This window comes from Larus michahellis, chromosome 11 (genome assembly GCF_964199755.1).
Source record: "Larus michahellis chromosome 11, bLarMic1.1, whole genome shotgun sequence".
NCBI classification, from domain to species: domain Eukaryota; kingdom Metazoa; phylum Chordata; class Aves; order Charadriiformes; family Laridae; genus Larus; species Larus michahellis.
Genome location: NC_133906.1, coordinates 16834644 through 16862311, shown reverse-complemented (window position 1 = coordinate 16862311; position 27668 = coordinate 16834644). Strand labels below are relative to the sequence as shown.

The 27668-nt window shown below is 41.9% G+C and overlaps 1 protein-coding gene across 6 annotated transcripts; it reads left to right on the top strand.

Annotated features, from left to right (window-relative positions):
* Positions 1 to 7259: 7259 nt before the first annotated feature.
* NME5 (NME/NM23 family member 5) lies at positions 7260 to 17584 on the top strand. 6 transcript variants are annotated; one of them, XM_074604040.1, is made up of 6 exons: positions 7260 to 7358; positions 8875 to 9036; positions 10862 to 11067; positions 11447 to 11547; positions 12579 to 12697; positions 15875 to 17584. In XM_074604040.1, exons 2-6 carry the CDS (start codon positions 8908 to 8910, stop codon positions 15959 to 15961), a joined length of 642 nt encoding a protein of 213 aa, XP_074460141.1. In that variant the 5' UTR covers positions 7260 to 7358; positions 8875 to 8907; the 3' UTR covers positions 15962 to 17584. The 6 variants fall into 6 exon arrangements, with proteins under 6 accessions (XP_074460141.1, XP_074460145.1, XP_074460140.1 ...); XM_074604044.1 differs by having other exon boundaries at positions 7338 to 7358; positions 8870 to 9036; XM_074604039.1 differs by having other exon boundaries at positions 7348 to 7461; positions 8870 to 9036.
* Positions 17585 to 27668: the final 10084 nt, after the last annotated feature.

Here is a 27668-nt window from a genome sequence, read left to right as displayed (position 1 = left end):
ATAATTGTTACTGGACTTGCAACTGATTTTTCTTACAATTTCTGGATTTTAAGTTCTCAGCAATAGTGGCTATTTGCTTTTGTAAATCTTCCCCCTCCCCTTCATATTTTTGCTGCTCACAAATGGAAACATATTAAAAGTAATCTAAAAATAAGTGCCCAACATGAGTAACTTCAAGAACACACAAGCATAGTGTAATATGTGTGATGTGTCAGCCAGGTGCTTTATCTGAGGATGATTAATTTGTAAGTATTCTGCGACACTTTCAGCCTATGCTACAACAGCTCAGAACTTTATCTTTAGAGATACTTATCTCAACCTAGTCTGCTGACAGGGTACACTATGGACAAGCTCTACAACCAGCTCTTTAGGCTAAAGTTTGTGAAAGAACATTTTATGAGTTTAGGTCTGGTAGAGACAGCACAAAGAGTACCTAACCAGTACATTTCAAAATTGTGATGTCCGCAGGACAGGTTGTATATGTTATCTGGTAAAGATACTCATCTTTATGAGAATATATTTTTAAAATTTGTTTTCTTGTATCAAACTTCAAAGAAAGTGTTAAAAGCAAAGGCATTTTTCATAAGATATTCTTTATCCTAATTTACACCATCTCAGAGAAACTTACCCCACATCCAGCAAAAGAATGCCTTTCAATTTTTTTTTAGGCAGCTTTGGCTTAGCTTGTAAATGCACCAGGTCTGTACCAAAAAGGTATGGTTTGTGATTAAAAACAACAAAGCCGCTGACTGCAATAATTTATATAGGGCTGTTAGTCTGCTTCAGTTGGAAAATATCACACATTTGCTTAAGTCACTACAGGTGACTAAGGCCAAACTGATATTTGCAGGTTGATCTAACTGGGATGGCTGAAGTGGTAAATGCTACCACCCTTGTGCCCTGTCCACCTTCATTTTGGCAGGTTTTTATGTATGCAGCTGAGGCAGCTGACTGCAGAACTACATCTACTATAGAGCAGCACCTGAGAGTAAACTGAAATTGGCAGCAGCATATATGAGTCTGTCACGTAAGTTTGGCTCAGCCAATGGATGTAACCTGAGTGCTTTTGATGATATTGTTATTACTTAATTTCCTTGCAAGATTCACTGCCCCAGACAGCTCCTTTATATTTCATCAAGCCTTGCTGAGGACTTGAATGATTGTAATTTCATTTGGACTTCTCTGTACGTTTCCCTTTTCTTTCTTTTCTCTATTTTTTTCCCCCAATTCTCTTTTCTTGCTTTGCTGAACCTGTCTTGTTTTTCCTCTCATAGCCCTTGCACTGGTACTTTGGCATGTGTTATCCTTTTTCTGCTTAACAGTGCTTCTTTAAAGCTGTACTCTTCCAACTGCCCATTTCTCCTGGTCGGGTCCATCTCAGTCTCTCATCTTGACAATTCCAAGCAGCAGTTCCCAACTGCCAAGGCCCTCTGTGATTCCCAGTTGCCCCATTTTAATAGCTGGTGCCTTGTATGCCCCATATCCAACAGCAGGCTGACAGGCTGTAGACTGGCTAAGCAGCCTGGTTTGAGAACTGTCACTGGCATGACTAACAAAGTCACTCTTTACATATCTAGGCATCGAAAACTGAGAAACTTGAGAATATGGGTTGTTACAGTTATTAGTCACACCAGGCCCCATCGTGCCACATTCCTCTGGGTTGTGACTTGGGTTTTGGTCTTACATTTCACTCCCCACTCAAAGCCTGTGGCTAATCAAAGAAAAATACACACATCCATTCTTCGGTGGTAATTCTCCTTAACACGACACATTTACTGCTGAGAAAAAAAAACTATGATTCTGTTTGCCATTTTTTTAATCCTGTAGTTACTACGATTATTCATGGTGTTGACTAAAATGTAATTGAATTTTACTTGTGTATGGACTTTCTCATCTTGGGCCTAATTTTGCTGTTCTATCAAACTTGCTGTTTACTCCAAGCCCCACCCTTGCTGTCTGTACACACCAGTTTTGTCCCGTAGCTGTCTTCATCGCCTCCTTCCCTTTCTTCTTTATTGTCTCAGTTTCCTCATTATTTCCATTGTGTTGATTTTTCTAGTTCCCTTATTTAAAAAAAAAAAAAAAAAAAAAGAGAACCAACATATCATTCGTTACCTTGAAATTGTTGATGTAAATTTATCCCTTTCCCACACCCTATGCCTGTCTTGTCTGAATTGATTGTAAGTATCTCAGGTCACAGACTGCCTACTAAATCCAAAATACCATGGCATAGGAAGCTTTTGTCTGAGTTACTCTTTATGCACAGTATAAATAAATAAATTTTACTACTCATAATAACAACTATGCGAGTAATCCTGTTGATTTTAATGGTACGGCTGAAAGTAACTGCTCAAAATGACAATGGCAGAAAGGATGCCTTCAGCTACATGGACTTAAGATAACGAGAAGATGAATTTAAGGAAGCATTGACAATACAACTTCAAAAAAAGTCTTATTTAACTGATTGCCTCTTGTAATTTGCTAAATAAAAGATTTTTATTGGTTTATTCATACATTCATTTATTCATTGTGGATAGTATCACAATGAATACTTATCTCTTAGTGGCCTCAGGGATAATCCAAGCCAGTATTATGTTAAACATTATGTGGAACAATGAAAGAGCAAACGCGTGCAAGTGTTTCTGCTCCACAAGGTTAGGTAAAAGCCTAATATCTATCATTTGCAGTATTCATACACAATGTTTATATACAGATGAGGGGGAGCTTTATAGGAAATAAGTTGTTAATGCCAACCTCTACAGGTGTTCAACAAGAGCTCATCCTGAGCAACACCGTGGGATAAAGCCAGGAAGGTCTTTATTTGAGAGCGCTGGAGTGGAATTCAGTTGTACCAGCTGGCAGGAAAGAGATCTCCTTTCAGCGTCAAACAAGAGGTACGTAGGACCAGATCAGTGTGTGAATGGACTTCCAATTGAAGAGTAACAGGTTTGTGTGTGATAGAGAAGACTTTCTTTGGAAAGGTGCGTAGAACTAACATAGTTAAACTGAAGAACTAAAAAAGACGTGTTGCAAAGCTTTCTGAATAGAAGCGAATGATTTATTGTTGAGGCCAGAGAAAATGATGTCAACAATAACAGATGAAGAGAGCTTGAGAAAGATTCCCAGCCATGCCAATAAATAACAAAGATTGCATCTTGGCTGACATCTCCACAGCAGTTTAGACAAATCTGAGCCCAAAGCCCACTTTCCTGCTTTGCGCAGTTGGCTGTAAAATAACTCAGTAAAGTGGTTGGTTTTCAGGCAGACCATTTGTCTAACACATGCTCATTACCAAGACTTTAAATTGCAATGGAGACACCTGAAGTTTGAAAGGAGACAGTAATGAGGCAATCACATCTTTATTAGCCCATTAGGATGTTGATCTATGAGCTAGAATGGAAGGGAGGAGAGTCAAGACCAGTGCTCACCACTGCCCTTGTAGAAAAGGGAAAGAAGTACAAGGAACGGTACTGACAAGCCAAGCTGAAACAGTGATTGGAGAAGCAATAGGTGAGAATAATTGGAAAAGCTAAGATAGGACACTAGCTAGCTATGCTAAACGTGACTGAAGGCCAAAGAAGAGATTGGTGATGGGCTGAGCAGCTTTCAGATGATGAGAGGGAAGCAAAACCAAGTTTGAAGGGGATTTAGGGTAGAACTGGACAAGAAATGTGATTGGAAGACTTGTAAAAGTGAGAAGACAAGAAGCACTTCTACCAAAGGCTTTTTTTTTTTTTTTTTTTTTTTTTTAATGTCAAAGAGACAAGCATATCTGTGTGGGTGCTGGGGGGATCACAGCAGACTGAATGACCAAAGCTGTGAATAAATGAAAGAGTGGGTGTGAGGAAGATCAGGAAGTGAAATAGGGTGAGGTTAATAGGGCAAATGATGGAGTTACAAAAGACACATAGATAAGATTTTTGTTATTGCCGCTTAGAGACTTGTAGAAAGGGGAAGCGTCAAGGGAATGTTTTATTAATTTTATCTTTAAAGAGAATGGTGAGACAGCAAATAGAGGAAAGTAGAAAGGAAGGCTTGACAAGGGTTAGATAGCAGCAATGAAAAGCTAGCTGGGATTACAGGTGACAGATAAACTGCAGAAGTAGAATTGTTTAGCTGTAGGAAGGCAGAAATGGAGGAGAGCGCTGGCTTGCAGGAGAGGAAGTTAGCTTGATCACAGGATTTCCGTAGAGACACTTTGCGCTACACAAGCGAGCATGGATGAAACAAGTGCTGAAGGTGAGCCGGTAGTGTGGGTAGGTATGACAATTTATCATGAGAGACAGAAGCAAAAAAAAAAAAAAAAAAGTCAGTGGTAGGTGAAAACTGTATTTGTGGTAAATGTATAGCTAGTAAATTTCTATCAAAGCAAATACATTTTTCTGTGCTTAATGTCAAAATACAAATAAAGCTAAAAGAAGTGCAAGCTTCATTTTTAATCAATGCAACTAGTTGGTGTTATTTAGCTTTTCTTAACTCTGTTATTTTCATCATTCTGTTTTTCTTTCCTTCTTTTTTTAACAGTCTACAAGACATTAGTTTCTCCACCTTCTTGCAGTATTGGAGTACAAAGCTCTGAAATAATTTCAAAATATTAAAGCTCTGAAATAATCCTCAAAAAGTTACTTATCTGTTGTTCCTAGAATGCAAATGCACCTGCAGCCGCAATCTTTCAGTGTTATTATATTCCATGCCAGCTAAAAATAAGTGAGACAACTAAGGCTTGTTAAACCTCTTAACAGATAAGATACAGCAGCAAAGCTATGTCCAGAGAAGTATTCAGAACTGTGACAGTTCATTACCTTGTAATCATAATTTTACTGGGTTTTTTTGTTTCTTTTCTTAAAGTCACATCCCTGGCCTACAAAAGTTAGGGATGATGCTTCAGACCAGCCTTTTAGTTATCAGAAAATTTTTTTTCAAGCACCATAAAGATAATATGCATAAGATAATTATATTAACACAGGGTTGTAAGGTCAGGTTTATCGAATTCAAGGCTTTAGAAGACACCTTTGAGCTTCTACTACTGTAAAAAGATAAGCCTTTGTTAGGGAACACATAATGTTATTTTCTCTTAACGTGGGGCCACTTTAAATTTCTAAGTCTGCGTTACTAAACCGTCGTGGGAAGCGTAGCAGGAGGAAACCCGGGGTAATTGGCTGCAGCTCCAGATGCAGCCGCCCGCTCATTGGAGAGCGGAGGATTCTCCGAGGTACTAAAATTAGACAATCTCCGCCCTCCAGAAATGCTTCTGGAAACAGCAAGGAGGGGAAATTCTGACACAGAGCGAGGGCCCGTGGTGGGGAGTGAAGTGTGCTGGACCCTGCTCCCAGCAAAGCTGCAGCATATAATGATGCACAGAAAGTACTTTTTTTTTTTTTTTTTTTTTTAGCTTGGTTAGCTGAAAAAAAATAATGCACGCAATAAAGAAATTGCAATAAATTAATGTTAGTAGTGTTTTACACGGATGTTAAATTCAGCATCTCTTATGTAATAATTCTGAAGCCTGAGGAAGCCTTTGAGCTGCTCAATCTAAGCTAGGGCTGTGAGACTTGTGCTCATTGACTTTGAAAACAAACGACACTTGCCAAATTAACTCTGAACTAAACTAAAAAAGTGACGAACTCTTTCGATCAGCTTTTTTTTTTTTAAATAAAACATGTTTACCCATTATCTCTGTGTAGTTGCAGTGTTTACAATGTCTTCAAATTAAATATTGGATAAGATATCTCGATTAAAGAAAAAAATACCATGTGCCTGTATCAGTGAAGAAAAGTCTATGTCCCAATTACTCAGTCTTGTGCATTTGGAACCTTTATTTTTTAAGGTATGTGAACAAAAACTTCAGTCTTTGTTTTTTAAACATATTTCAAACTGACAGCAAGGAAATAACTGTATAGTTTTGTTTTTCATTTCTATTTTTACATTATTTACATTACTCATGAAAAAGATAAAGGCAAAGTGGCTTTGTCTTACACTAAAACCAGCTTTTGCAGTAAATTTGCTATTTCCTCTGACAACCAGGGTACACAGTGTCAGCATCTGTGACTCATAAGGTGGTGGTGGTGGTGGTTTCTTTTCTGCTTTGTGTTTACTTTCAGTCTGATTTCATTAAAAAATTGAAGCCTATATACCTGTGTTTTCTCTCTGTCGCTTTGTCAGCATTGCCTCAAGGACTGAGGGCAATGGCCAGTTTCAGCTGAATTTGCTGGTTGTAACAGCACCTCGGATCCTACAATTTTTGAGAAATCATTAATAAGAGGGGATGAGACCCAAAGGAGCGGCAGCACGGCCACGGAGGGAGCTCAGTCGTTATCAGGGCTGTGTGCTGGTCCACACCCCGATAGCGCTGGGCCAGCTGGCCAGTGTTCAGCCTGGAGAGATGGCCACGGCCACAGCCTGCCTGGGGTAAACAGGGCGGAGGGGAGGCGACGCCGCGGCACCCAACGCTTCGGTTTCCAGGTCACCAGGCTGGGCTACAGGCACGGGAGAGCATGTCGGATGGATGATGGCTGCCCTGTCATTGCTCCGAGACGGGGAAACGGGGTGTGCAGGGAGGGAGGGTATTGGCACAGTGAGGGTAAAATATGGTAAAAAATCCCCAGGGAATGCAGCTTCCCCAGCTCTGTTCATGGCTCACCTTGGTATAGTTTAACTAGGAAAACAGCAACTGTTTTCTTACTCAGTACTTGGTTTTGTGATAAAAGTGAAGTAGCGCTGGATACACACTGTAATTCAATCAAAAATGCTGAAAAACAGTATCAGAGCGCTGTAGATTCAGGTTAGTATGTCTGGAATGCCGGAAGGCTGCGTACTGTAGGCTCCCGAGCCCGTTGGTGTTGCTCAGGCATGTAAACAGGAAACCTCGTGCGCGCTCCCATGATAAATACTGATATTTAAATAGGCTGAAGAAGGGCTTGCATTTGTTTTCCGTGTATTCCTTTTTCCAATAAATAGCATTACCTCAGTTTGTGAACGTTTGCTGTGAGATTCTGCCTCCCTCCTCAGCAGCCCTGAGCGTGCAGTAAAACCAACATAAAGCTTTTATTTGCCAGGGAGAAATGAGATTTTTGGTAGCTCATGCTGCTCCTTTTCCTTATTCCCGTATCACACCAGGTGTCCCTAAGCGGGCAGGTGTGCCCCTGAGCTATCCGCTCGCAGGCCGCGGCTCTCCCGGCCTTGAGGGGCATTCCGAGAGCGGCGGCCTCTCCCCGCCAGCGCACCGCGGCTCCCCGGCCGCCATCTTGCCCCCCCTCTCCGGCCGAGCAGGCAGCCGAGGGACGCGGAGGCCATCTTGTGGCCGCTCCGCCCGGGGAGCCGGCCCCGCCGTCGCCTAGCAACGGCGGCGGAGCGGGAAGGTGCGTGGTATGGCGCTGCCGGCGGGGGAGGCACAGCGGGACGGGACGGGACGGGACGGGACGGGACCGGCTGAGCTGGCGGTGTGGCGTTGGGTCCCTCAGGGTATGCGGGGCTGAGCCCGTCTCCGGGCCGGGCGGCGGGGAGGCGTCTGTGGAGAAGAGGGAGCCGCTTCTCCGGGTCTCTGCGGAGCCCTGGGCCTCTCGGGCCGCCTGTGTCCGTGACGCGGTGCTCCGGCTCCAGCCCCGCTGCTCCCAGCGCCCCGGGGTGTGTGTGTGTGTACTCTCAGCCTGGTTCCCAGCAAAGGCAGCCCCGGCGGTCCTGCGCTCGCCTCTATCTCTTCTCCCCGAGGGAGGCCGCAGCCCATTCAACCATAGTTGAAAGCGAACGAGGAGGCTCAAAGGTATAGGTGCAGAAAAGATCATCCCGGCGGAGAGGGCAGGTATAACTCTGCAATTATAGACGGGTTTTGCAGCAGTCAGCTGGACAGAAAGATGATTTAGCAGTGGAATTTCATGAAGAAACTTTTCACTCTGAGGCTGGTGAGCCCCTGGCCCAGGTTGCCCAGAGAAGCTGTGGCTGCCCCATCCCTGGAGGGGTTCAAGGCCAGGCTGGACGGGGCTTGGGGCAACCTGGGCTGGTGGGAGGTGTCCCTGCCCAGGGCAGGGGGGTGGGACTGGGTGATCTTTAAGGTCCCTTCCAACCCGAACCATTCTGTGATTCTGTGATTCTATGACTTGTCAGAGCTAAGTTAACGGTTGGACTTGATGATCTTTAAAGGTCTTTTCCAACCTAAACAATTCTATGATTCTGTGTCGTTGTCCAGTGCAGGTGGAGAGAGACCTTGAGCTGTGAGCATGGAGGCAGAGGGGAGAGGGGAAAAAGGACACTGTAGTCGCAAATTGGACCCTCTGGTTCCGCCATTCACGGAACAATTTTGTACGTTAATAGCTTGCTAATGGCCTTGATCCGCTCAGTTAGAAAATTGGCACTTTGTCTTGACTCCATAAATAGAGGAATTAAATAACAATCGAGAAAAACCCCGAGGCTAGCTCCAGGTAATAACTCCCACACCAGAATGTCATGCCTGAGAATATACAGGTTTGGGGTTTGGTGGTTGGAGTGTGCGGGAGCGCGGTGAGCCTGGCTCAGTCAGATGGTTCAGCAGTGGAATTTCATGAAGAAATTTTTCACTCCGAGGGTGGTGAGCCCCTGACCCAGGTTGCCCTGGCACGTAGCGTGTGACAAAGCCTCTCTCATACATTGTCTGAGTTGATAAGTGAAATATTAGCCTAGTTTACACTTTACGATTGGCTGACAACATTTAATTTTTGGCTTTTTTCCCCTGCAAAATATTGCTGGGCTGAAAACGGGAGCGTGATCTACAGAGAACTAACTAGTCCGGAGAACATCTCATGTGGGGGCTGTGACATGGGGATGATCTGCTCTGCTCCTGGGGTGCGCGGTAAATGTCACCGCAGGCTCCAAAAATCATGAACTGGTGTCATTGCAGTACAGAAGGAGCACGTGAATTCTAATTCAGAAGCCAAGATGCAGATGTTAATGCCCGAACCTCAGATTTTTGTGGAAAGAACTCTGGCCCTCATCAAACCAGATGTGGTTGATAAGGAAGAAGAAATAGAGGATTGCATTCTCCAATCAGGATTCCTTATCCTTCAGGTAACAGGCTGCGCTCCAGAGAAAATAACTACAGTTTCTAAGTCGGAACAATATTTATGTTAACTTTCAGCATAGTGCGTCTGAACAGCAATTTGTATTTTTCATACGCCGTCAACCGCCCGGATTCCGCAGGGATACACTGGGGTGGTGCGTGGGGCGGAACAGAACAGAGCGGCCCTTTTGCTGCCCGCGGGAGGAGACGGACGTTGTTAATGAGCTGGGACTGAGCACGCGCAGGCAGCGCCCGGGCTCGCTCCGCACGGACTCCGCGGGGCGGCCGCTGGGGGGCGCTCTGCCCTCGCGCCTGCCCGCGGCCGGGACCTCCCCGCAGCCGCGGCTGCTCCTCCTCCTCCTCCTCCTCCTCCTCCCCCTCCTCCTCCTCCTCCTCCGGCCGTGGCAGCTGGCTCTGTGGCACTGAGCGAGCGACGACTGCGCTTCTAGATACGATTTTGTTTGGTTGGGATTTTTTTCTGTTTTGTTTTTTGTTTTTCCTGGAAAAGTAATATTTTTTCTTATTCTGGCAAATGCCTCTTTTTCACATTTGCTCCTTTTCAATTTCCACCCTTACCTTTCTGGCTGTTTTATTTATGTAAAATGTATCAGAATATTAGAGAGATCTTATTTATTTATTTATTTATTTTAACACAGGATGTTTATGGTGTCTTATAGAATCGTTTTGGTTGAAAGGGACCTTTAAGATCATCAAGTACCACTGTTAATACTGCCAAGTTACCACTAAACCATGTCCCTCTGCACCACATCTACCCATTTTTTAAATACTTCCAGGGATGGTGATTCCACCACTTCCCTGGGCAGCCTGTTCCAATGCTTGACAATCTTTTCAGTGAAGAAATTTTTCCTAATATCCACCCTAAACCTCCCCTGGCACAACTTGAGGCTGTTTCCTCTTGTCCTATCACCTGTTACCTGGGAGAAGAGACCGACCCCCTCCCAGCTACACCCTCCTTTCAGGCAGTTGTAGAGAGCAATAAGGTCTCCCCTCAGCCTCCTTTTCTCCAGGCTGAACAAACCCAGTTTCCTCAGCTGCTCCTCATAAGACTTGTGTCCTCATAAGATCCCTCACCAGCTCCGTTGCCCTTCTCTAGACATGCTCCAGCACCTCAGTGTCCCTCCTGTAGTGAGGGGCCCAAAACTGAACATCTTTTTATGTCTCCAGTGACTTTTGGCACCAAAGTTATTAGGAATCTGAATTTGTGTTACTGTTGTGTTGTGTAAATTCAGGCTCAAAGAATGTACTTTAAAAAAAAATTCTTTACTTCTCTTTTCTTGACTACCCTGTGCCTTCTGATAACCCCCCAAAGTTGTCCTAATGCTGGCCTCCTGCAGGTTAGGCAGCTATTGTGAGAATCATAAAGCGTGATTACTGAATGAAAAATAGAACAATTGCATAATTAACGGTGTGGGCTGAAGAGAAAATTGTTTAAAAGTAGAACATTATGCTGGAGCAGCTGAGTAATTAAATCCTGACCTTGTAATGCTCTTCACTTTTTCTGTACAGTGCCCTGACTGTACTTTAAGTCATCCAGCAGTTATAAAATGCTGTAGTTTGTGTAGGCTAAAATCACATCTTACTCAAATGGCCTGTTTGCTTAATTAACTTGGAAAACTCTTGCTCTTTGTTACTCTCTATCTCAAAGAGGATCAGATCTAGGAGAATCAGATTAGACTGGGAAATTACTCTGTGTCTGTTCTGCACTTGAAGGTATGACTGCAGAGGTCTGTAATCTTACCTGAGGTAGCAAGCTATCTTAATTTAGCAAGGTTTTTTTCATTCTATTTTTTTTTTTCCTTTTACACTTTATAGAAACGGAAGCTCCAGTTAAGCCCAGAGCAATGTAGCAACTTTTATGCTGACCAATATGGAAAAGTGTTTTTTCCCAATTTAACAGCCTATATGAGTTCTGGACCTTTAGTTGCTATGGTTCTTGCCAGACACTGTGCAGTCTCATACTGGAAGGAGTTGCTTGGACCATCAAACAGTGTAAGAGCTAAGAGAACTCACCCTCACAGGTAACTCACTGGTTGGTCTTGGTGAACTCAGTAGGATTTTGTCTTTCTCTTAATTGAGACCAGAATTTCTCTCTGTTTTTTCTTTTTTTTTTTTCTTTTACAATAGAGATACAAATTAGGAGTGGCCTGTTATCTCTTCAATTTTGTGTAACATAGCTTTTCACCTTTGTTTTTTAGTATGTAAAGTTTACCCATTTTATGGAGAATGCTGAGTGCAAGAACATAAATTTTAGGTAGCTACGTACTTTTCTTAAAAACAAAAGCAAGCCAATGACTTGTTAATTAATGCATATATATTGCTTTTATATGCTCTCAGACTGTAGAGACTTGGAAGGGATTTGCAGTTGCCTACCAAGCAGGTTTTTTATCTTCCTTTTAGCTTAAGAGCAATCTATGGGACTGATGATCTGAGGAATGCACTTCATGGCAGTCTCAGCATTTCCACAGCAGAAAGAGAAATTCAATTCATGTTTCCAGAAGGTAAAATGGTGCAGATAATACCTTGCCAATCTTTGGGAGGGTAGTGTTCTTCCCTCTTATTACTTGTCTCTGTCCAGACTCTAGATACAGTTTGATTTAGAAGAGTTTGGGTTTGTTTGCTTTTTATGAGAATGTGAGTCTATGTATAATCTGTTATTTTCTGCTATGAAAGGCATACCAAAAGGTATCTGAAGAGCCATTATAGGTACAGGGTTCGCTTCTACTTTTCAAACTTTTTGGTCTGGGAATTGGAGCAGACAAAGCTGGTAAATGAGAGGAAATGAGAAGCTGTTACACTCCAGCATGTCTTTCTGGCACTGTCAGCCTCTGGGACTCCTGTTGGCTTGAGAAGACTGACTCTTCTTGGGCTCAGGCTGAATAATTCCTATTCAGCAGCAGCTGGATGTTCACATGATGGTGCAATTCCAAAGTTAAGTGCCAGAGAAATGGGCCATAGAACCTGGAAAGGCTGTGAGAGAATCTCATTTGTGATGTAACACGAAATATGACTTTGCTCTTTGAAAGAAAGATGTAAGGGAAACTCTGCTAGAAAAAGCTTGTCTGTTTCTGTCAGCTGTATCAGGTAGTTTAATAAAAGATATTGCACTTCCCTACAAACCTTACCCACTGTGAAACATGTCTCTTCTCCTCACCCTAATGACAAAGCTGGACTTGAGATGAGATTTTTAGGGTCTTCAGAAACCAGCTTCTCACTGCAAGAAGGAAGTGCTAAACCTGGGATATATTATTTCTCTCCCGCCCCCAGTGCATCTTCAAGGATACAGGTTTTCCCCAGATGATCTGATTTCCTCCCTTTCATAATTGTCTATAATTAGTAAGATGACCTCAGGGACATTGAAAAGGGCTTCAGGTAGTTTCTTTGCAGTTTGTTGTGGGAGAAGCTATCCAAACCATTATGTATTATTAGCTTATTAAGAAAAACAGCATCTTGTATATAAACAACCTTTGAAAGAATGCCTTTTTTAATCACACTACGACTGCTTTCTAACACCTGTGGTTACTCTTTACAGTGATCTTGGAGCCAATTCCAGCTGGACAAAGAGCCAGGGATTATTTGAACCTTTATGTGAAGCCTACATTACTAGCTGGGCTCACTGCGCTGTGTAAAGAGAAGCCCGCAGATCCAATGGTACGTACAGGATATCAGTGTTGTCTTCTATGCTCTGGGACACATTTACTTTGTATTAGTAAAGTCCCTATATATAGGAAAGCTACTGTTTTGTTAAAGAGCTGTGCTGTTTTAGCTATCTGCTAATGAGTTAATCAAATAACGTTTGCCTTTCAAGAAGCTGATTGGTTTGTTAACAGATGAAATGAGAGCCAGGACTAAACAAAATCAGCCTTGATGAAATGACAGGTTTTTTAGCTGACTTCTATAAAACTCTTTCTAACACATAGTTATTATGCATGGCTGGAAAAGTGAGTACTGTCATATAATGTCAAATATAAGGTTTTATTTTATTTACTGTTTCTGAGGTGAGTTTGAGATGAAGTAGCTCTCATACAGTAGATACTAAGTGAGATTAGATGCTAATCACACTGGTAGTAGCTATACTGTTGAGTAAAATACTACAGAGTTCTTAGCAAGGCTGTCTATGTTTTGTCATTGTTATGTTTATTTAAATTAATATTATCAAACTTCTTTAGGATAAACTATTATTTTGACTATATAGCATTGATTAGCATTTACTTGGGTTGCTCCACAGTTCACTAGGAAAATGAATTATGATTCTTTTGAGTGAAGCTATCTTGAATAGTCAAACTGACCTATAGAAAGTTCTTCTGTCCTCTTATGACCCCTTTCTGGTTATCAAGCTGATGTATCTTGCCCTCTTCTCACGTATTATTCCTTTTAACCATGAGTGTCATTCAATTACATTTAGTGGAAAGACTAAAGTTAATTTCCTGGTGGGTTTTTTGTTGGTGGTGGGGTGGTTTGTTATGTTTTTTTTTTTCAGTCCCTAAACAAAATTAGCTTTCTTTCATCTGGAAAAATGTGGTAAATGTTTTGTGTATTCTTAAAGTTCAAGTCGTTCACACTAGTACTTCTTTAAGAATGCAGATAATTAATCAGTGTGACAACTTACTGGCAGTTGTGGTGGATTCTACATCATTACCTAGTTTTAATCAACATTGCATTTTTCTAAAAGATACATTTCAGAAAAAAAGCCTGAAATATATTTCAGAGGTGTTTCTATGAACTATGTGGGGTACATGGGGTCAGATTAAATGTACATTGATTTTGCCAGCTTTATAACCTTTTCACTTTATCTGCATGTCTGTCGCTGTTACCATAGAAATCTAGAAAATGGAGCTGAAGAAGTCTTTTCATCCATCCCTTTGCCCAAAGGCCAGACCAATTGTATCTAAGCATTCCTAACAAATGTTTGTCTGGCTTATTTTTTAGCACTCCAAATGATGGAGAATCTACACTCTCCCTAGGCAATCTATTTCAGCGCTTACTTATACTTAGTTGAAAAGCTTTCACTAAAAGTTAGCCTAAATCTCCCATGCTCCAATTTCTAGCCCGTTCCTTTTTTTTTTTTCCTTTTTCTATCCCCAGAGGACACTGGAGACAATGTAATATCTCCTTTTTTTTTTTTTTTATCAACCTATTGCATATTTGAATAGCATTACCATCTTTTTTTCCCCTTCAGACATCTCTTCACTGTATTAAAAATTGATTTTTTTCCTCTTACTTTATAAGCCACGTTTCTCTAATTCCTTGTTTGGTTTTGCTTCCAATTAACCTCTGCATTCTGAGCACAATTTCCTGGCCAGTTATGTGGTAACTAATGATAACTTTGAGACCATGCTTTCCTTCCTTTCTTGCTTGTAAGAAAGCTAGAAAGCTATATGAAGCAGTATCAATAGCTTTACTAAAATGCAAACGTTTTATTTGCTCCTTTTTCCCTGTTCATAATGTCTGTGACTTTGTAACAGAAGGGGGATAATGTTGGTTTGATACAACTTTATTATTTTTTTCCCCCCAGAAATATATGTTGGCTATTGCTTTTTAGTTTTTCAGTTTGTTATCTGCTAGGTGAGTTACAGGGAGATTGATGGAATGTTGGGTTTTTTCTAGTATCTTTCCGGAAACTGAAGAACTGAAGTCTGGGTGATTTAGCTTATCTTTTTCTTTTTTTTTTTCTTCTCTTTTCATTTCTGGAGGTGGCATCAGAAACTATCGGTCCACTCAGAAATACTTGCTAGCAGCACAGAGGTTGTCTCAACCAATTTCCTAAGTAACACAAGATAAATTTATTCAGTCTCAAATGATTTAAAAATTTCTCGTTTTCCCAAATAGTCTTTCTAAGGGCTTTTGTGTTTTGGGATTTGGGTTTTTTTTTTTGGGTTTGTTTTCCATTTCTGTCTTGAGTTCTTACTGTTCTTCTGCTGTTGCTGGCTAACCTGTGAGGACTGTGGTAGTGCTCTGCTTGTTGTCTCTTTCTGTGCCGACTGATCTTTTTCTACCTGGCAATAAGAGGAGAGTGTTGCTTACCTTACTGGTCTACTATTCTATCAATTGTTTCATTTCACGGTATGGTATGAAGTTTGCTGTATTTAGCATTCCAGAAAATAATCCTCGGCAGCCTTGTGAAGCAAATAAGGATGTGTTAAAACCTTCTCTTTACAAGTGGAGAAATCCAGGCAAAGGCTTAATTTGCCTAAGGCCAGGCCAAGACATTGGCAGATGAGGTTAGGACTCAGGGCATTCCTACCTCCCACATTCCTATTTAAGTACAATTTGCTGGAAAACTTACAAGATGAGTTTCAAAAAGTAACAATGTTTTGTTTTCAAGTTTTAGGTACTATAAGGTGATTTCAGTGCAACGGTCTGGCATTTTTAGTGAATTATTACTAGATACCTGTGTGATATCTTGTATGATTACAAGGATCTGTGAGTGTTGTCAGGAGTAATGTTTCACTAAGCAGTTTGATGCATATTGTACACTCTCATTCCAAAACTGAGTTGTCTGGATTATTTGAAGTATGGCTTGAAGGTTCTTATATATATGCAATGATAGATGTTGCCCAGAAGAGTTGATTTTTAAAGGTCAGTGTGAATTGTTCAAAAGCAGTATCAGCTGTGAAGACTTAACCTGTTTTTTTGAAATGTTCTTTTATTTGTATGTCCATTTGTTCTGAAAGGTCTTCATTTCGCAGCACAGTTGGACAGTGTCTGTATCAGAGGTTTAGAATGATATTTTTAATATTCTCCCACACTCTTAATAGAGAACAACAGAAAACTGAAAATGTTGTTTGTGGTTTGTATTTTTTTTTTATTTTTTTTTTTGTTCCACAGACTTGGCTTGCTGACTGGTTGATTGAACACAATCCTAATAAACCTAGGCTACAACATCACATCACTGAGGAAGAGCATCAGGCGTGAGAGCTCGGTGGAAACCATCTCGAGCATTCCAAGTTATGGATATATATTATCATTTTCAGTGTATCCCTTGGCTATGTAATCAAAATTATCTGCAGTAAATGTTGTTGTCATAACTACCTGTGTCTTCATGGGATACATAACTTAACCAGGATTTAATAGTTCTAGTAGCTTTTCTATTGATATAGCGAATGTAGAATCACATGATAAGTTTACAGTGTCTGGTGATTAGAAAAAGACAAAATGATCATCAGGTGTGACTTAACTGCTGTTTTCCCATTTTTCTTGGTTTGGCTCTCTGGGGAGAACAAGATTATTTACACGGGCGCAGATTCCCAAATGACATACAGCTGGCCTGTGCGTTGTGAAACCGAGTTCTGTTTCAGCAATTTTTTAACAGATGCAAATTCCATTAAAAAGGGAGGTACTTGGAGGTAACTTAGAAAACAGTTACTGGAGGCATATTAGCAACTTCAGAATTTTAATTGCCGATTCCATCACCCAGCTAAGGTCACTCTTGAAGATGATTCACTTGAACCTGATGTATTCTGTCAGAATGTAATTAGAAGGACTTATTTGAAGGTACATTGAATGTACCTTTCCCATCTCCGTGGCGAAAGGCACAGTGCTTATAAATAAATCCTTGATTTCCATTACAAGTCACAAGAAGGTGTGTTTTGGTTAAGGACTAAAGCTATCTTCCAGCATTTTTTTGAAATAAAGGCACTTAATTGAAACAGCTCATCTTAAGGGTGTTTTTTGTGTTCTCCTGCTCTTAAAAGGTATGCTGATTTCTGTTGTTTCCTCATATGGTTGTTTACCCTTGAACTTTAATGTGTTCTATTTGAAAATTTCAAGAGAATGGGTTAGGGGCCATGCTATTCAACAGGCAATGGGTTAACGCTGCAGCGTTACCTTTTCTAAAGTAACTGGACTGATTTACCGGTTTGTTGGGGTTTTTTTGTGGGGCGCTTTAATTTTCTTGAGAGCTGTACTTGCACTGTTAAATTCAAGCTTTGTATCTTGTGGTTTGACTGGCTAGGATGGAGAAAACAACGTGTCATTTACACAACTCTGAAATATTAGTATGCTTGACTAATACTAAACAAACAAGCAATTTCATAATTTGTTTAATAAAAAAACTTGCTTCCCCAACTTGAGTAATTACCAGAAACATAAGTCATTTGTCTGTAACATTAAACTTTGTTTAAGCTAATTGTTTATCTTCTCAGTGGAATAAACCGCTATTGGCAGCCTGGAGAGTAAACATTTAGAAAACTGGTCCTTACAGTACCAAGACCTAAAAATCTTGTGACTCTTAGGAGGAGGAAAAAAAAAAAAAAGCAAGCCCAAACCCTCAAATATAAAGGAAAAAATACGAGGTGGTTATAAAAAATATAGTAAACAGATCTGTTTACAACTAATTTATTTTGGTATGATTATTGTCCCCATACGTATCTGCTCCAGTCACAGGACAGTTGCACTTTGTAGTTTCCTGTCAGCCAAACCAGAAGCTAAAATCTGGTGAATTTACAAGACGTTCCCCTGCATTTTGTTAGTTACTATGGCATTTGCTTACTTATTTTTATGTGATACTGCTTGACAATAAATATCTCCTTTATGTTACTGTTGGAGTTTTTAGTTTTGCTTTTGTGGCAGACCAGTGTTATATTGTACCTATAGAAGATCATAACTTCCATAGAGAGTATGTGGGTCTCTTGTAAGGGAAAAGGAGCTGATATTGCAAATGTTACCTTTATAACCCCTGCAATATAAAGTTTCAGTTATTCAAGTGTATGTCTGTCGTGGATTTATTCTCTAATATTAGAGCTGACACCTTTAATTGCTGACTGGTGTTCACTCCCATTTTTCTGAGGGAAAGGTAGAAAGAGAGAAGATACCTTCATCCCTGTGGTGCCATCCTGACTCACTGTATCTGTACACCTAGGACAAGTATTGATCCAGCAAATCTCTGCTGAGTTCTTGAGCAACCTGCATTAATAGGATGTGGGCAGAAGGTCAGTCCTGGGAATGTAAAATGGACAGCCAGCCTGGTCCCCTGGGGGAGCTGTGACACCACCGGAGAGGCTGTTGGAGGACGTGCTGCTTAGGTTCCTTTTGGTCTTTAGGTCTTTATTTGGCCCAGAGTGGTATAGGCTTGGCCAGCATCATAAATCCATGTCACAGAAAATGGAGCTTTGGAAAAAAACGGGTGAACTGAAAGCTGTCTTACTATTTGGTGTCAACAAGGTAAGCTACTCTCTGTGGGAACGAGCGACCTGTCTTCTCCTTCTGTTGAGTCAAAATAATTACCTTGCCTATTGAGTTTTATTGGGTATTTTTAACTTTGAGGGAGTTCATTTTCGTTTTACTGCCTGAGTGCTGGAATAGAGCGATGTCCATAAAACTAGCAGTTCAGTCTGTTTCCCATAATTCTATTTTTTCAACGGACTTCCTCCTGGAACTTTGCTTATCACATGCTTGCTATCATGTGCACTGGAAATTATTCTTGGAACTATATGGATTGAGCTAGTCTGAAGTATATGATTGTTCAGCCTTCCTGTCTCATAAGGGATTTATTATCTTTAAGAGCAGTTAAACTGCCAGAAACCTTGAACATACTTTAAAGATGGCAGAAACCTCAATCAAAGCCAGCTCCCCATTGCCTATGTAAGTCAGAATATTCCAGCATGCCGAGCTTCAGAAACGAGTTGCTGTTCAGAGCTTGGGATTTTCATTCAGCAACTTTAAATGTTAAATAAAAAAAAAAAATTAAAGAAAACAATAAAGGAAAATTACAAACCCTCATCTTTCTCACATAGGGAAAGAAGAAAGAATTTGTTTTTCTTCCTTCATTCAAGTTATTAATCTTGACCATCCTTTAAACAACAGTTGTCTAAGCAAAATTGGTACATTGATGATAAACTGATGGACACTTGTCCCATGGCACTATATGAAGGGAAGGAGTGACTCAAACTCTTCACTTTTTTCAATGTCATATTAGAATGACAGATTCTGTTTAAAGACACAGGGGTCTTAGTCAATTTGAATTCCTTAAGTTGGAGCAGTCAGTTCAAGATAGTTCATGTTATTCTGGACAGCAAATGTTGGTCCTTTTTGGCACCACCCAACAGCAGTGCATCCTCTTAAAAAAAACTGTGGTTTTTCAATTGCTTTTTAAAAAAAATCCAAAGAGTAATTATTTTGATTTTATTGGAAGGAGAGACTCTTTGCACATCATAAAAAGGTAACTTAGAATTGTTTTTGCAGTGCTATTTCCTTTTAGATGCCAGTCAGTAGATGTGTTGGACTAGAAATGGGACTTCAGTCCTCTCTGCGGGTTACCTGCTGCTTTGCTTTACTCAAGCCGACTGAGCTCAAACCAGCGTGGCAACGTCGCAAGGACCGTCATGGGAAAGAGGTACTTCCTTGTTCTGCTGTTAGTGAAAGGGAAAAACCTGTTATCTTTTGAATGGTCGATCAAGAGCCAGCTGCCTGTACCTAGAAATCTTCTGTAGTCTGGATGAGCTCGTCTGGGTGTGGAGTGTGTCAGCAGCGTGACTGATGTGTTGGGTCTCCTCAGGAGGATGCCTGTCAAATTACTGTTATGCTGCCTCCTGCCAAGGGACGGTGGAGATGCTGCCATAAGCTCAGGGGAGAGCCTATTGTTGGGCTTCTGAGCCAGAAACGAGGCATTGTTGTGAGACGAAGCAGTTGGTGGGAGAAGAAGGCAGCTTGCAGACAAGCGCGTGAATGATACTCTAATAATGATAACGCTGAAGGATTAAGAATTCTCTTCAGTTTATTGCTTGTGAGTGTTTTACAGCTGAGGGAGGCGATGCCTTCATACAAAGTACTTCATGTAGTGCCTTGCTGGGTGTGCTTACATTTGGTTTGTATGGCATCATGTTTTAACCCCTGGGCACACCTGACTGACTCATGCTTAGCTGTGGTACTATTCTGACACATGATTATTTAAGAAAGGAAAAAAAAAAAAAGGACACCGGTACCACATCTGCAACTTCTTTACCATCACACTTACTTTTTTAAAAGTCTTCTCACCTGGCATCTCTGCATCTCTGAGTCAGCCTGGATGGATCTTCTGCGCTACTAGAGAGAATTGCAAAAAGCAGCTGGGTGCAGTCTGTCAGCCCCAGACTGCCTGGGTGAGAAATCACGTATGAACTCACCCTAAATTACAGGGAATTTTTATGTGCAAGAAACTAATTTGGCTCTAAATACTCTTGGCTTTAGTAAACTACTCTGCAAACCACCCGTGCATCTTTGTAATCTATTTATAGTCAACCCCTAAACTCTCATTTCCTTGCAAGGAGACAGTTGTTTTTTGTCGTTTCCAGAATCTGCACTGATTGTCACGTTAGGAAATCCTGCACTTCCAAAAGCAACATCTTATTGCTATGCTGGCTATCGGTTCTTATCTCTCTTAGGTGTTGTAAAGTTTTTTTTCTTCCTGGGTGGCATTCCTGTTGCAGTGTGAATGACGGCAATGTTTTGTACGTATTTAGTTTTGTGGCAGGCAGGCCTCGTCTCTCTATGTGAGAAAATTCCCAGGAGTATTTAACGTACGCGTGCGGATAAATCTCCTGCATGCCCCATAAAGTACTTTACTATGGGCCAATATAAAGCAGTCATTACAGGGTGATGTTTAAACTTCTGAGATTAACACAGTCTCTCAATTGCACTTACTTATTTTTATAATGTGTAATTTAGCAACTGAACCGTGAAAAGTTATGGCATGGCAAGGTCTTCTTAAAAACAGTGGTTGCAACTGTGCTTTCAGTTTGCTTCATTGTAAATCCAAAGTGATTCCATTCTCTTAGGGAAAAGAAAGAAGGAAGATGGGATCATTTCTGGGACAGCTGGTACATTATACATATGTCTGAGATGTATTGTCAGATGTTGGCATGGCACGTTCTCCGCTCCTATTGAGAGCAAAGAGTTTTTGCCAGGTTTCTCTGGAGCCAGACTTGGACAGTCCTGTTTTGTGCATGCAGAACACATTGTCGTTTGCCATTTTGCTAAGGCAGTTGTGCAACGGTATTTATTTTTGCCTGGACGAGGACAGTTTGATCAAGCCTCTGTTTGTTTGAAAACCAGATGCTTTTTTCTGTGGCCACCGCACATCTCGATAGCCACGACCTCATTCCCTGCTACTTACTGCTTCCAACTAAACTATCGCAAGAGGATATTTCAGAATACTTTTTTTTTTTTTTTCTTCAGAGGTCTTCCATGTAAATATACTGAATTGACCAGCAAAGTTTTGACCGTGACTGTCTTTGTTTTGCAAAGTTCTCTTGTAAACAGGCCCCACGCTGGCTTCCCTGAATAGCACCATCACTGCAATTGAATGGGAGCAACAAAGGCCTAGGAAATGAAATGTCCGTTCAATTTCCTATTCATGTAAATGATAGTTTATCGTACTGATTATTAGCTTCATGTAGTTGCGATGGTTCTTAAGCCTTTTATTGCCTTCTTTTAATGAATTGCCATAAAACCTTGCTTCACCTGAGTGCTGACTCAGTGTCGAGGCATTCTCCAAACTTAGTGTTATAATTGCTATTAATTCATCATTACGTATGACAAAGAATGACACCACACTACAAAGCAGCCATGATGTGTCTTTACCAATTGCTCGTTCTCTGCAAAATGTTCCTTTTTAAGACTACATGGGATTCCTGGAATTAACAATTTTAAGTAATCCGTAAATGTAGTTTTAGTAACGATACCTAGTTTCTTTATCACATCTCTCCTCAGTAGATGAGGCAATGCCATACAAGGGAACTAGCAGTACACCAATGGTACAAGCATGAAGGTCAGGGACTCAGAAGTGAAATGACTCTCCTCGGGTCATCCTTTGGAGCAGCAGCAAGATCAAGAACAAAACCTGTCTCTCTCCAGTTCCAGCTTTGTGTCCTATCAGCTGAGCAGTGTATCAGTATCTCTCTTCAATAAGAAACGCCTGCTTGTGGTTAAGGAGATCGAGCACTGTGTACTGGAGCTGTAGCCCAGTCTGATGTCCTCTGAATTACTGCGGAGGAATCTCTTCACTGTCTTTTTGGGAACAGAATACAAGTCAAGGCTACCCAACTCTGAATTCAGGCTTGTCCACCATTCTTCTGTGTGCCTGACATCTCAATTTTCCCATCTGAACATGGGCAAATATTCACGTGATCCTCCAGTACCTGGTGGGCTCTAGGCTGAACAGTCCATCTCTTGCAGCGTTAGGGCTCATGCACCTATTGCCTGCACTAGACTTTGGAGTGGGAATGCGGGGAATCGCACCAGCAGATGGTTACTGCGTACGCACTGCTGGGATCTGCGTGTTTAAGTACCAACTCATACGTAGGAATGGGGAGTTTAACACCCGTGTTCTCGAGGTTTGCCAGTTGTTTGCGGCTTGGATCATTTGGCATATCATGTTTTGAGATGTTTCTTTGGCAGCAGTGACTGTTACCTGAATACGTGTAGAGAATTTCTCCGTATGTGATACGATGCTTTAATGAAGAAAGTTGCTATCACTGTAGTGATGTCTGTTACAAGCCTGTTAATGGCTTCTGGACTTCCTAAATCAGCAATCAGCGGCCAGTTTTCTTTCAGTCCAGCAAAGGCTTATTTTTAAAAATAACATGTATTGCAGAATAACCTTAAAGAATCACTTGGTCAAACATCTTATAAGAATGTCTTGTAGTAAAGGAAAAAGTGGTATTTTAGCATGTCTCTTGCTAAGGCATTGCAGTAACAATTACGCATAAACTCGGTTTAGTGGGAATAAACTGAAGCCAAAGCAACATTTCAAATGAAAACAATCCTAAGACAACTTTTAGGTACCACAGCTCTGGGAGAGGGAAGCTGGGGAGATGTCAGAAGTCACGCTTCATCTGTGGAAGTGAAAATGAGCGGAGCCAGCGTGGTTCTGATGTCGTGTCTGTATGGAATGAGCGAGTTTGGAGCGCAGCTCCGAGGCTGAACGACTCATCTCCAGCGGCACAGATGAGTCCGTGACCAGGAGGATCTGCGCTTCCCTGCTCTAGCAGCATCTCCAGCTTTTTGGTTTTCTGCTCCGTGTGGCCGTCTACAGCCACTAAAGGCAAAGATCCAAGAGGAAACCACACAGTGTGTTCACTTACACTGTATTTTGCAGCTGTGAAACAAAGAGAACAGGTGGGGAAAAGGCCAGGTGAGGACAGGCGCGTTCTTCTTCTCCACAAACTCGGCTTCGGCTGCCTGGGTCTCCCTCTGTCCCTGCAACGCTGAAATAAAATGTTTCCCTGTGCTTCCACTTTGCAAATATTAAAATTCTTACTGAACTCAGCTCAGTGACGATCGCAGGTGTGTGTAGGTGGGACTGCCCAGGACAGAGAGACCAAAGGTTGACAGACAGTTAAAGTTTCTAGCTATTTTTTTCCCCATCTAACTGCTTTTTTTCTGGATACAGACAGTTGGTGTGATTTCATCAGCTGATGTGAGGGAAAAGGTGTAAGGTAAAGCATATTTCTAAAATGAAATGAACAGTTTTATGCGTGCTTTTATAGATTTACTGCAGAAGATGATGTTGGGCCATGTCCTTAGATACTATAATCCGGCATAATTCTACTGAGGTGAATGCCGTTATGTCCATTTGGGTATGACCTGAGCAAGTAACATCGTGACAGTATGAACTGGCAGCTTTTGACTTTCACTCCCTTGTAATTACAAGAAATTGGATCTTTATTTATCTATCTATCCAGGGCCAATGAAAATCAGCGGTTTCATTGTCACCTAGTATTAATTTGCGGTTCTGCTACAGGTTTTCTTTCTTACGGCTGAGAAAGTTTAAGCACAGAAGAATTTTCAGAAGCTGCCGCTCGTATGCGCCAGCCCCGCCGTGCGTGTGAAATAGCAGTACCTGCTGCCAAGTGGGGTTTCCAGAAAGAAAATGTGTCTTTTATGCGCACACGTGCGTAACGTTAAATTGTTTCTGCTCGCAGAGGTGGTGGGATTTGCACATGGGTCTGGAGATGACGGATTGCTGGTGGGAATTTGTTTAATCTTTAGAAGTAAAAAAAAAAAAAAAAAAAAAATTGTCTTCCCAAAGTTTCTTCTGATCTTGGTACGTAGAGCAAGGGGAACGTGTTGGGGCATGCCCTTTTCTGTTTGCTTTCAACAAAAATGGGAATTATTCAGTTAAATTAAAAAAAAAAAAAAATATGGAAATTTCCTTTTTTTTCCCCCCTCTCAAGTATGTTTTGGTAACTGAGGCACATTCACACTTGGAGAGATGGGCCTGTTTTGCAAGGGAAAACCAAAACATTCCAGTGCAGCTAATATTGCAGCTCCTCTGGTGTCTTAAGTTCAGGCCACAGCAGGGGGTGCAGACACCTAAGGGCAATGCGGTAACTTTTTGGATCTTTTCTTTGGAAGAAATAATAAGATGAGTCACAATTAACCCGTTCAGCTAAATTAGTAAGGCTCTGGGAGATGAGAAAAGAGATGGGGAGTCTTTTAAGTGAGGTTGCAACAGAGATGCTGCCTTGGGGTGGTCTCCACACAGGCTGGCAGTCCTGTCCTTGCCACCCGTGCTCTTGTACCTGACTTTGCTCGGTGGAAATGGAGATTTTTTTGGCACCACTTTCTAGTTTCAAAGAGCCATCGCTTTCTCAAGTGGCTGGAAGTACAGAGACACAATTTCCTGAGAAAGTATCTAGACCTTCACGTTGGAGGACACGTGGTGCCCCCCACATAAAGGGGGCTGTGCCCACGTGAACAGCTGATGGCATGTTTTATTCTAGGCTTGACTTTTCCTGAATTCTGCATCAGCTCTCTGATTTGCTGGCCACACCTTGAGTTTACTTGACTGCCTGCTGCAAGTTTTTCCTTGTCTCAAACACTTTGAAAAAACAAGCCTGTTTGGGTTTCTGGGGGTTTTTTGTTAGTGTTTTTTTTTTTGGTTGGTTGGTTGGGTTTTTTGGGTGTTTTTTTATTGCTTTTTAATTTTTTAAAATTTTTATTTATTTCTGCTAAAGCAGTTAAACTTTCTTTATGAATTAAGCTGAGCCACCACTCACCCATAGGCTTTGCTTCTGGCTTAGGCCTCTTGGTTCCAGTGGTCTGTCCTGCGGAGAACAACTCATCTTCTTTTCTCATGTCCTTTCGGGCCCAATCAATATATTTGTCTTTGCCATTGCAGGAAGCATAAACTTGCTCCGTTTCTAACAACCTTCTCTTGTACATCCTTCTCTGAGATGTCCAAGCCTGATGTAATGATGTTGCTTTGATGATCTTGCTCTGGCACACCAACGGGCTGGGTCCAGGTGTCCTGTGGCATGGAGTCCACAACTCCCGAGGAGAGAAGGGCTCTCTCCAGTGCAAGCACCGGCACAAAATATTTAGTTCCTTTTACGTGACCACCAGCCAGGGAGTCAAACGCATTGCTCAGGATGTTTTGAGGTAATGGGAGATTGAGGCCAGATCTGAGGACGTCAGAGTCTTCTGACATCCTAAAAAGGACAAAATTATAGTTGTGAGGAGGCCGTCCAACCTATCCGCAGCCGAGGGGTGTCTCCAGGTGACCTCTCAGTGTATCCAAAGCCTTATTGAGGAGCAAGAAGCCAACGTCGGGTGAGTCCAGACCTCTGGCCCGCTGTGATCTCTTCTTGCATCACAGCAAGTGCTTTCTAAACGTCTGGTGTCATTTGCATGTTGTGCACTGCAGGCCTGTGGTGAAGTCAGTCAGAAATTGCTTTCTGCTGAAAACAGCTACATCTTTTGCAAAAGAAATTTTAAAAAAATATTAATGGGTGTCAAGAAATGCTGGATGTTTAGAAAAAAAATACATTAAAAAACTTGAAATGTAAAAACTGCACGTCATCGGCTACCTTAGCTGTGCAACCTGGAGTTTTTCTTAAATATAAACGCTACTCGAGGCATTTCAGCAAAAGAACAGTTTGTAATTTGTCATTGTGTGACTCGCAATGGAATATACGCCACAGCAGCAGCAGTCGGGACCATAAAGTGCTGTCCTGTGGGCTGGGTGTCAGTAGGAAGAGAGGACTATTTCTAACCCAGGTGAAATCTCCAGAGTGTTTCTTCCTGGAGGACCAGGGGTTGGATTAGCAGCCAGACCTCTGAGAAACTGCCTGAAAGCCTCCGTGTCCATGGCGGTAGGGACACAGTGGGAATTAAGAAGGAAGAATAACACATCCAAACCATTTTTTTTAAGGTTTTTTTTTTTTTTATTGTTTTTTACCATTAGTCCTTTTCTAGTTTGTTTTATTTAGCTGTCTTGAGAATCCCTGTCTTTCAGCAAGCAGGCGAGTGTGCGTGTCTTCCCTGGTGTCTCAGAAAGTGAGGCTGTGTCTTTGGTCCGTCACAGAAACGCACGGGTGAGATGGGCGAGTTGGAGACTTCACGTCCCGTTGCTCGCTGCCTGTCTCCAGCAGCCGAGTGCTTGTGGAGGAGCCCCTCAGTCAGTAGGTAGCCACCAAACAATGATTGATGGCCCTTCACTTGACAGAGCAGAGGACAACACTGGGATAAACCTGGGGAGTGGACCTGCCACCGTGGCTCTTCCCCCTTTGCTTCCCAGACATCTGCGACCCCCATGACAGACCGCTGCCCAACGTAGCTCCCTCCGGCAAGTCTCCTTGTACCCTGTAAGCAGCCATCCGTGGTCTCAGCACTGCTTTGCTGCTTTTTGCTTTCATTTTTCCAGCTTTTGGGCCTTAATTTTTATTCCCCATCGCCACATGGCTGTGAAAAAGAAGTGTCTCAGGGGTGAAGAGGTCTGCGTGAAAAGCCCATTGTTCAAAACACAGGCCAGGGTGGCATTTGCTGCAGGGAGTAGCACCTGAAGGACAAGTCAACAGACTTCTTGGCATTCCGTGACTGCTTAGTTGATACATTTTCCCTAAACCCAGTAATCTCCTAGTAAAATAAAGCAAGACATACAAATTGCTTTAATGGGATGCTCTAGTGCATTTATATCTCCTTAAAAGGAAGCTAAGCTGCACGCACAAGATGATAGATGAGTTTATTTTCACATGTGGATTTAATAGCCTACCAAGATGTAACTGCATTTTTACTGCTAGAAAAAGTCTCCAGGAAAATAGTTCCCTGGGGTGAGGCCAGGATCCGCTTACAGCCGAATTTCAAGGGAAGGAGTTGAAGAGTGTTCGTCAGCGGTTAGCTTGGTTACGAGGCAGGGTGGTTAATAAGATACTGAACAAATCATGGTGATGTGGAAATGAATTGCATTTTCTTCATGGAACAGAGAAAGTGGAAGTGCCCCAAAGACCATCTGGGCTCTAAACCTCAAAGGAGTTTCCGAGGAGCTGATTGCCACACTCGGTTCTCTTTGTAGCAGTACTTGTTACTCTTCCCAAATGCTTATTTCATCATAGCTGTAATTAAATTTGTGCTGAAAATGTACAAGGCACCCCATACTTAGTTTCACGTGAAATCTGGGATCCTCCTCGCTGAAGCAGAATGGTGGCAAATCCCCAGCCAGAGCAGCCCCCTTCAGAAAGTGAGAAAATCTAAAATGACCTGAATTAGACTCGCCCACAGATACGGCACTTGCTGGGTTACGGCACAGGAAATGGTGGATTTTGGGCTCCATCCTGTTCGGCCGTTTACACTATCTGTCTCCTCATCAGCGTACCTGGCTCTGGGAGATTGGATGCTGTCTGGATGCAAGAGGTACAATTTAGTG

Bases quoted from the DNA above. Each gene is read 5' to 3' on its own strand.
- NME5 (XM_074604039.1), top strand. From the start codon at position 7,368: ATGGCGCTGCCGGCGGGGGAGGCACAGCGGGACGGGACGGGACGGGAC. The intron at 11,068-11,446 runs GTAACTCACTGG...TCTTCCTTTTAG, and splicing joins AAGAGAACTCACCCTCACAG to CTTAAGAGCAATCTATGGGA. The intron at 12,698-15,874 runs GTACGTACAGGA...TTTGTTCCACAG, and splicing joins AGAAGCCCGCAGATCCAATG to ACTTGGCTTGCTGACTGGTT.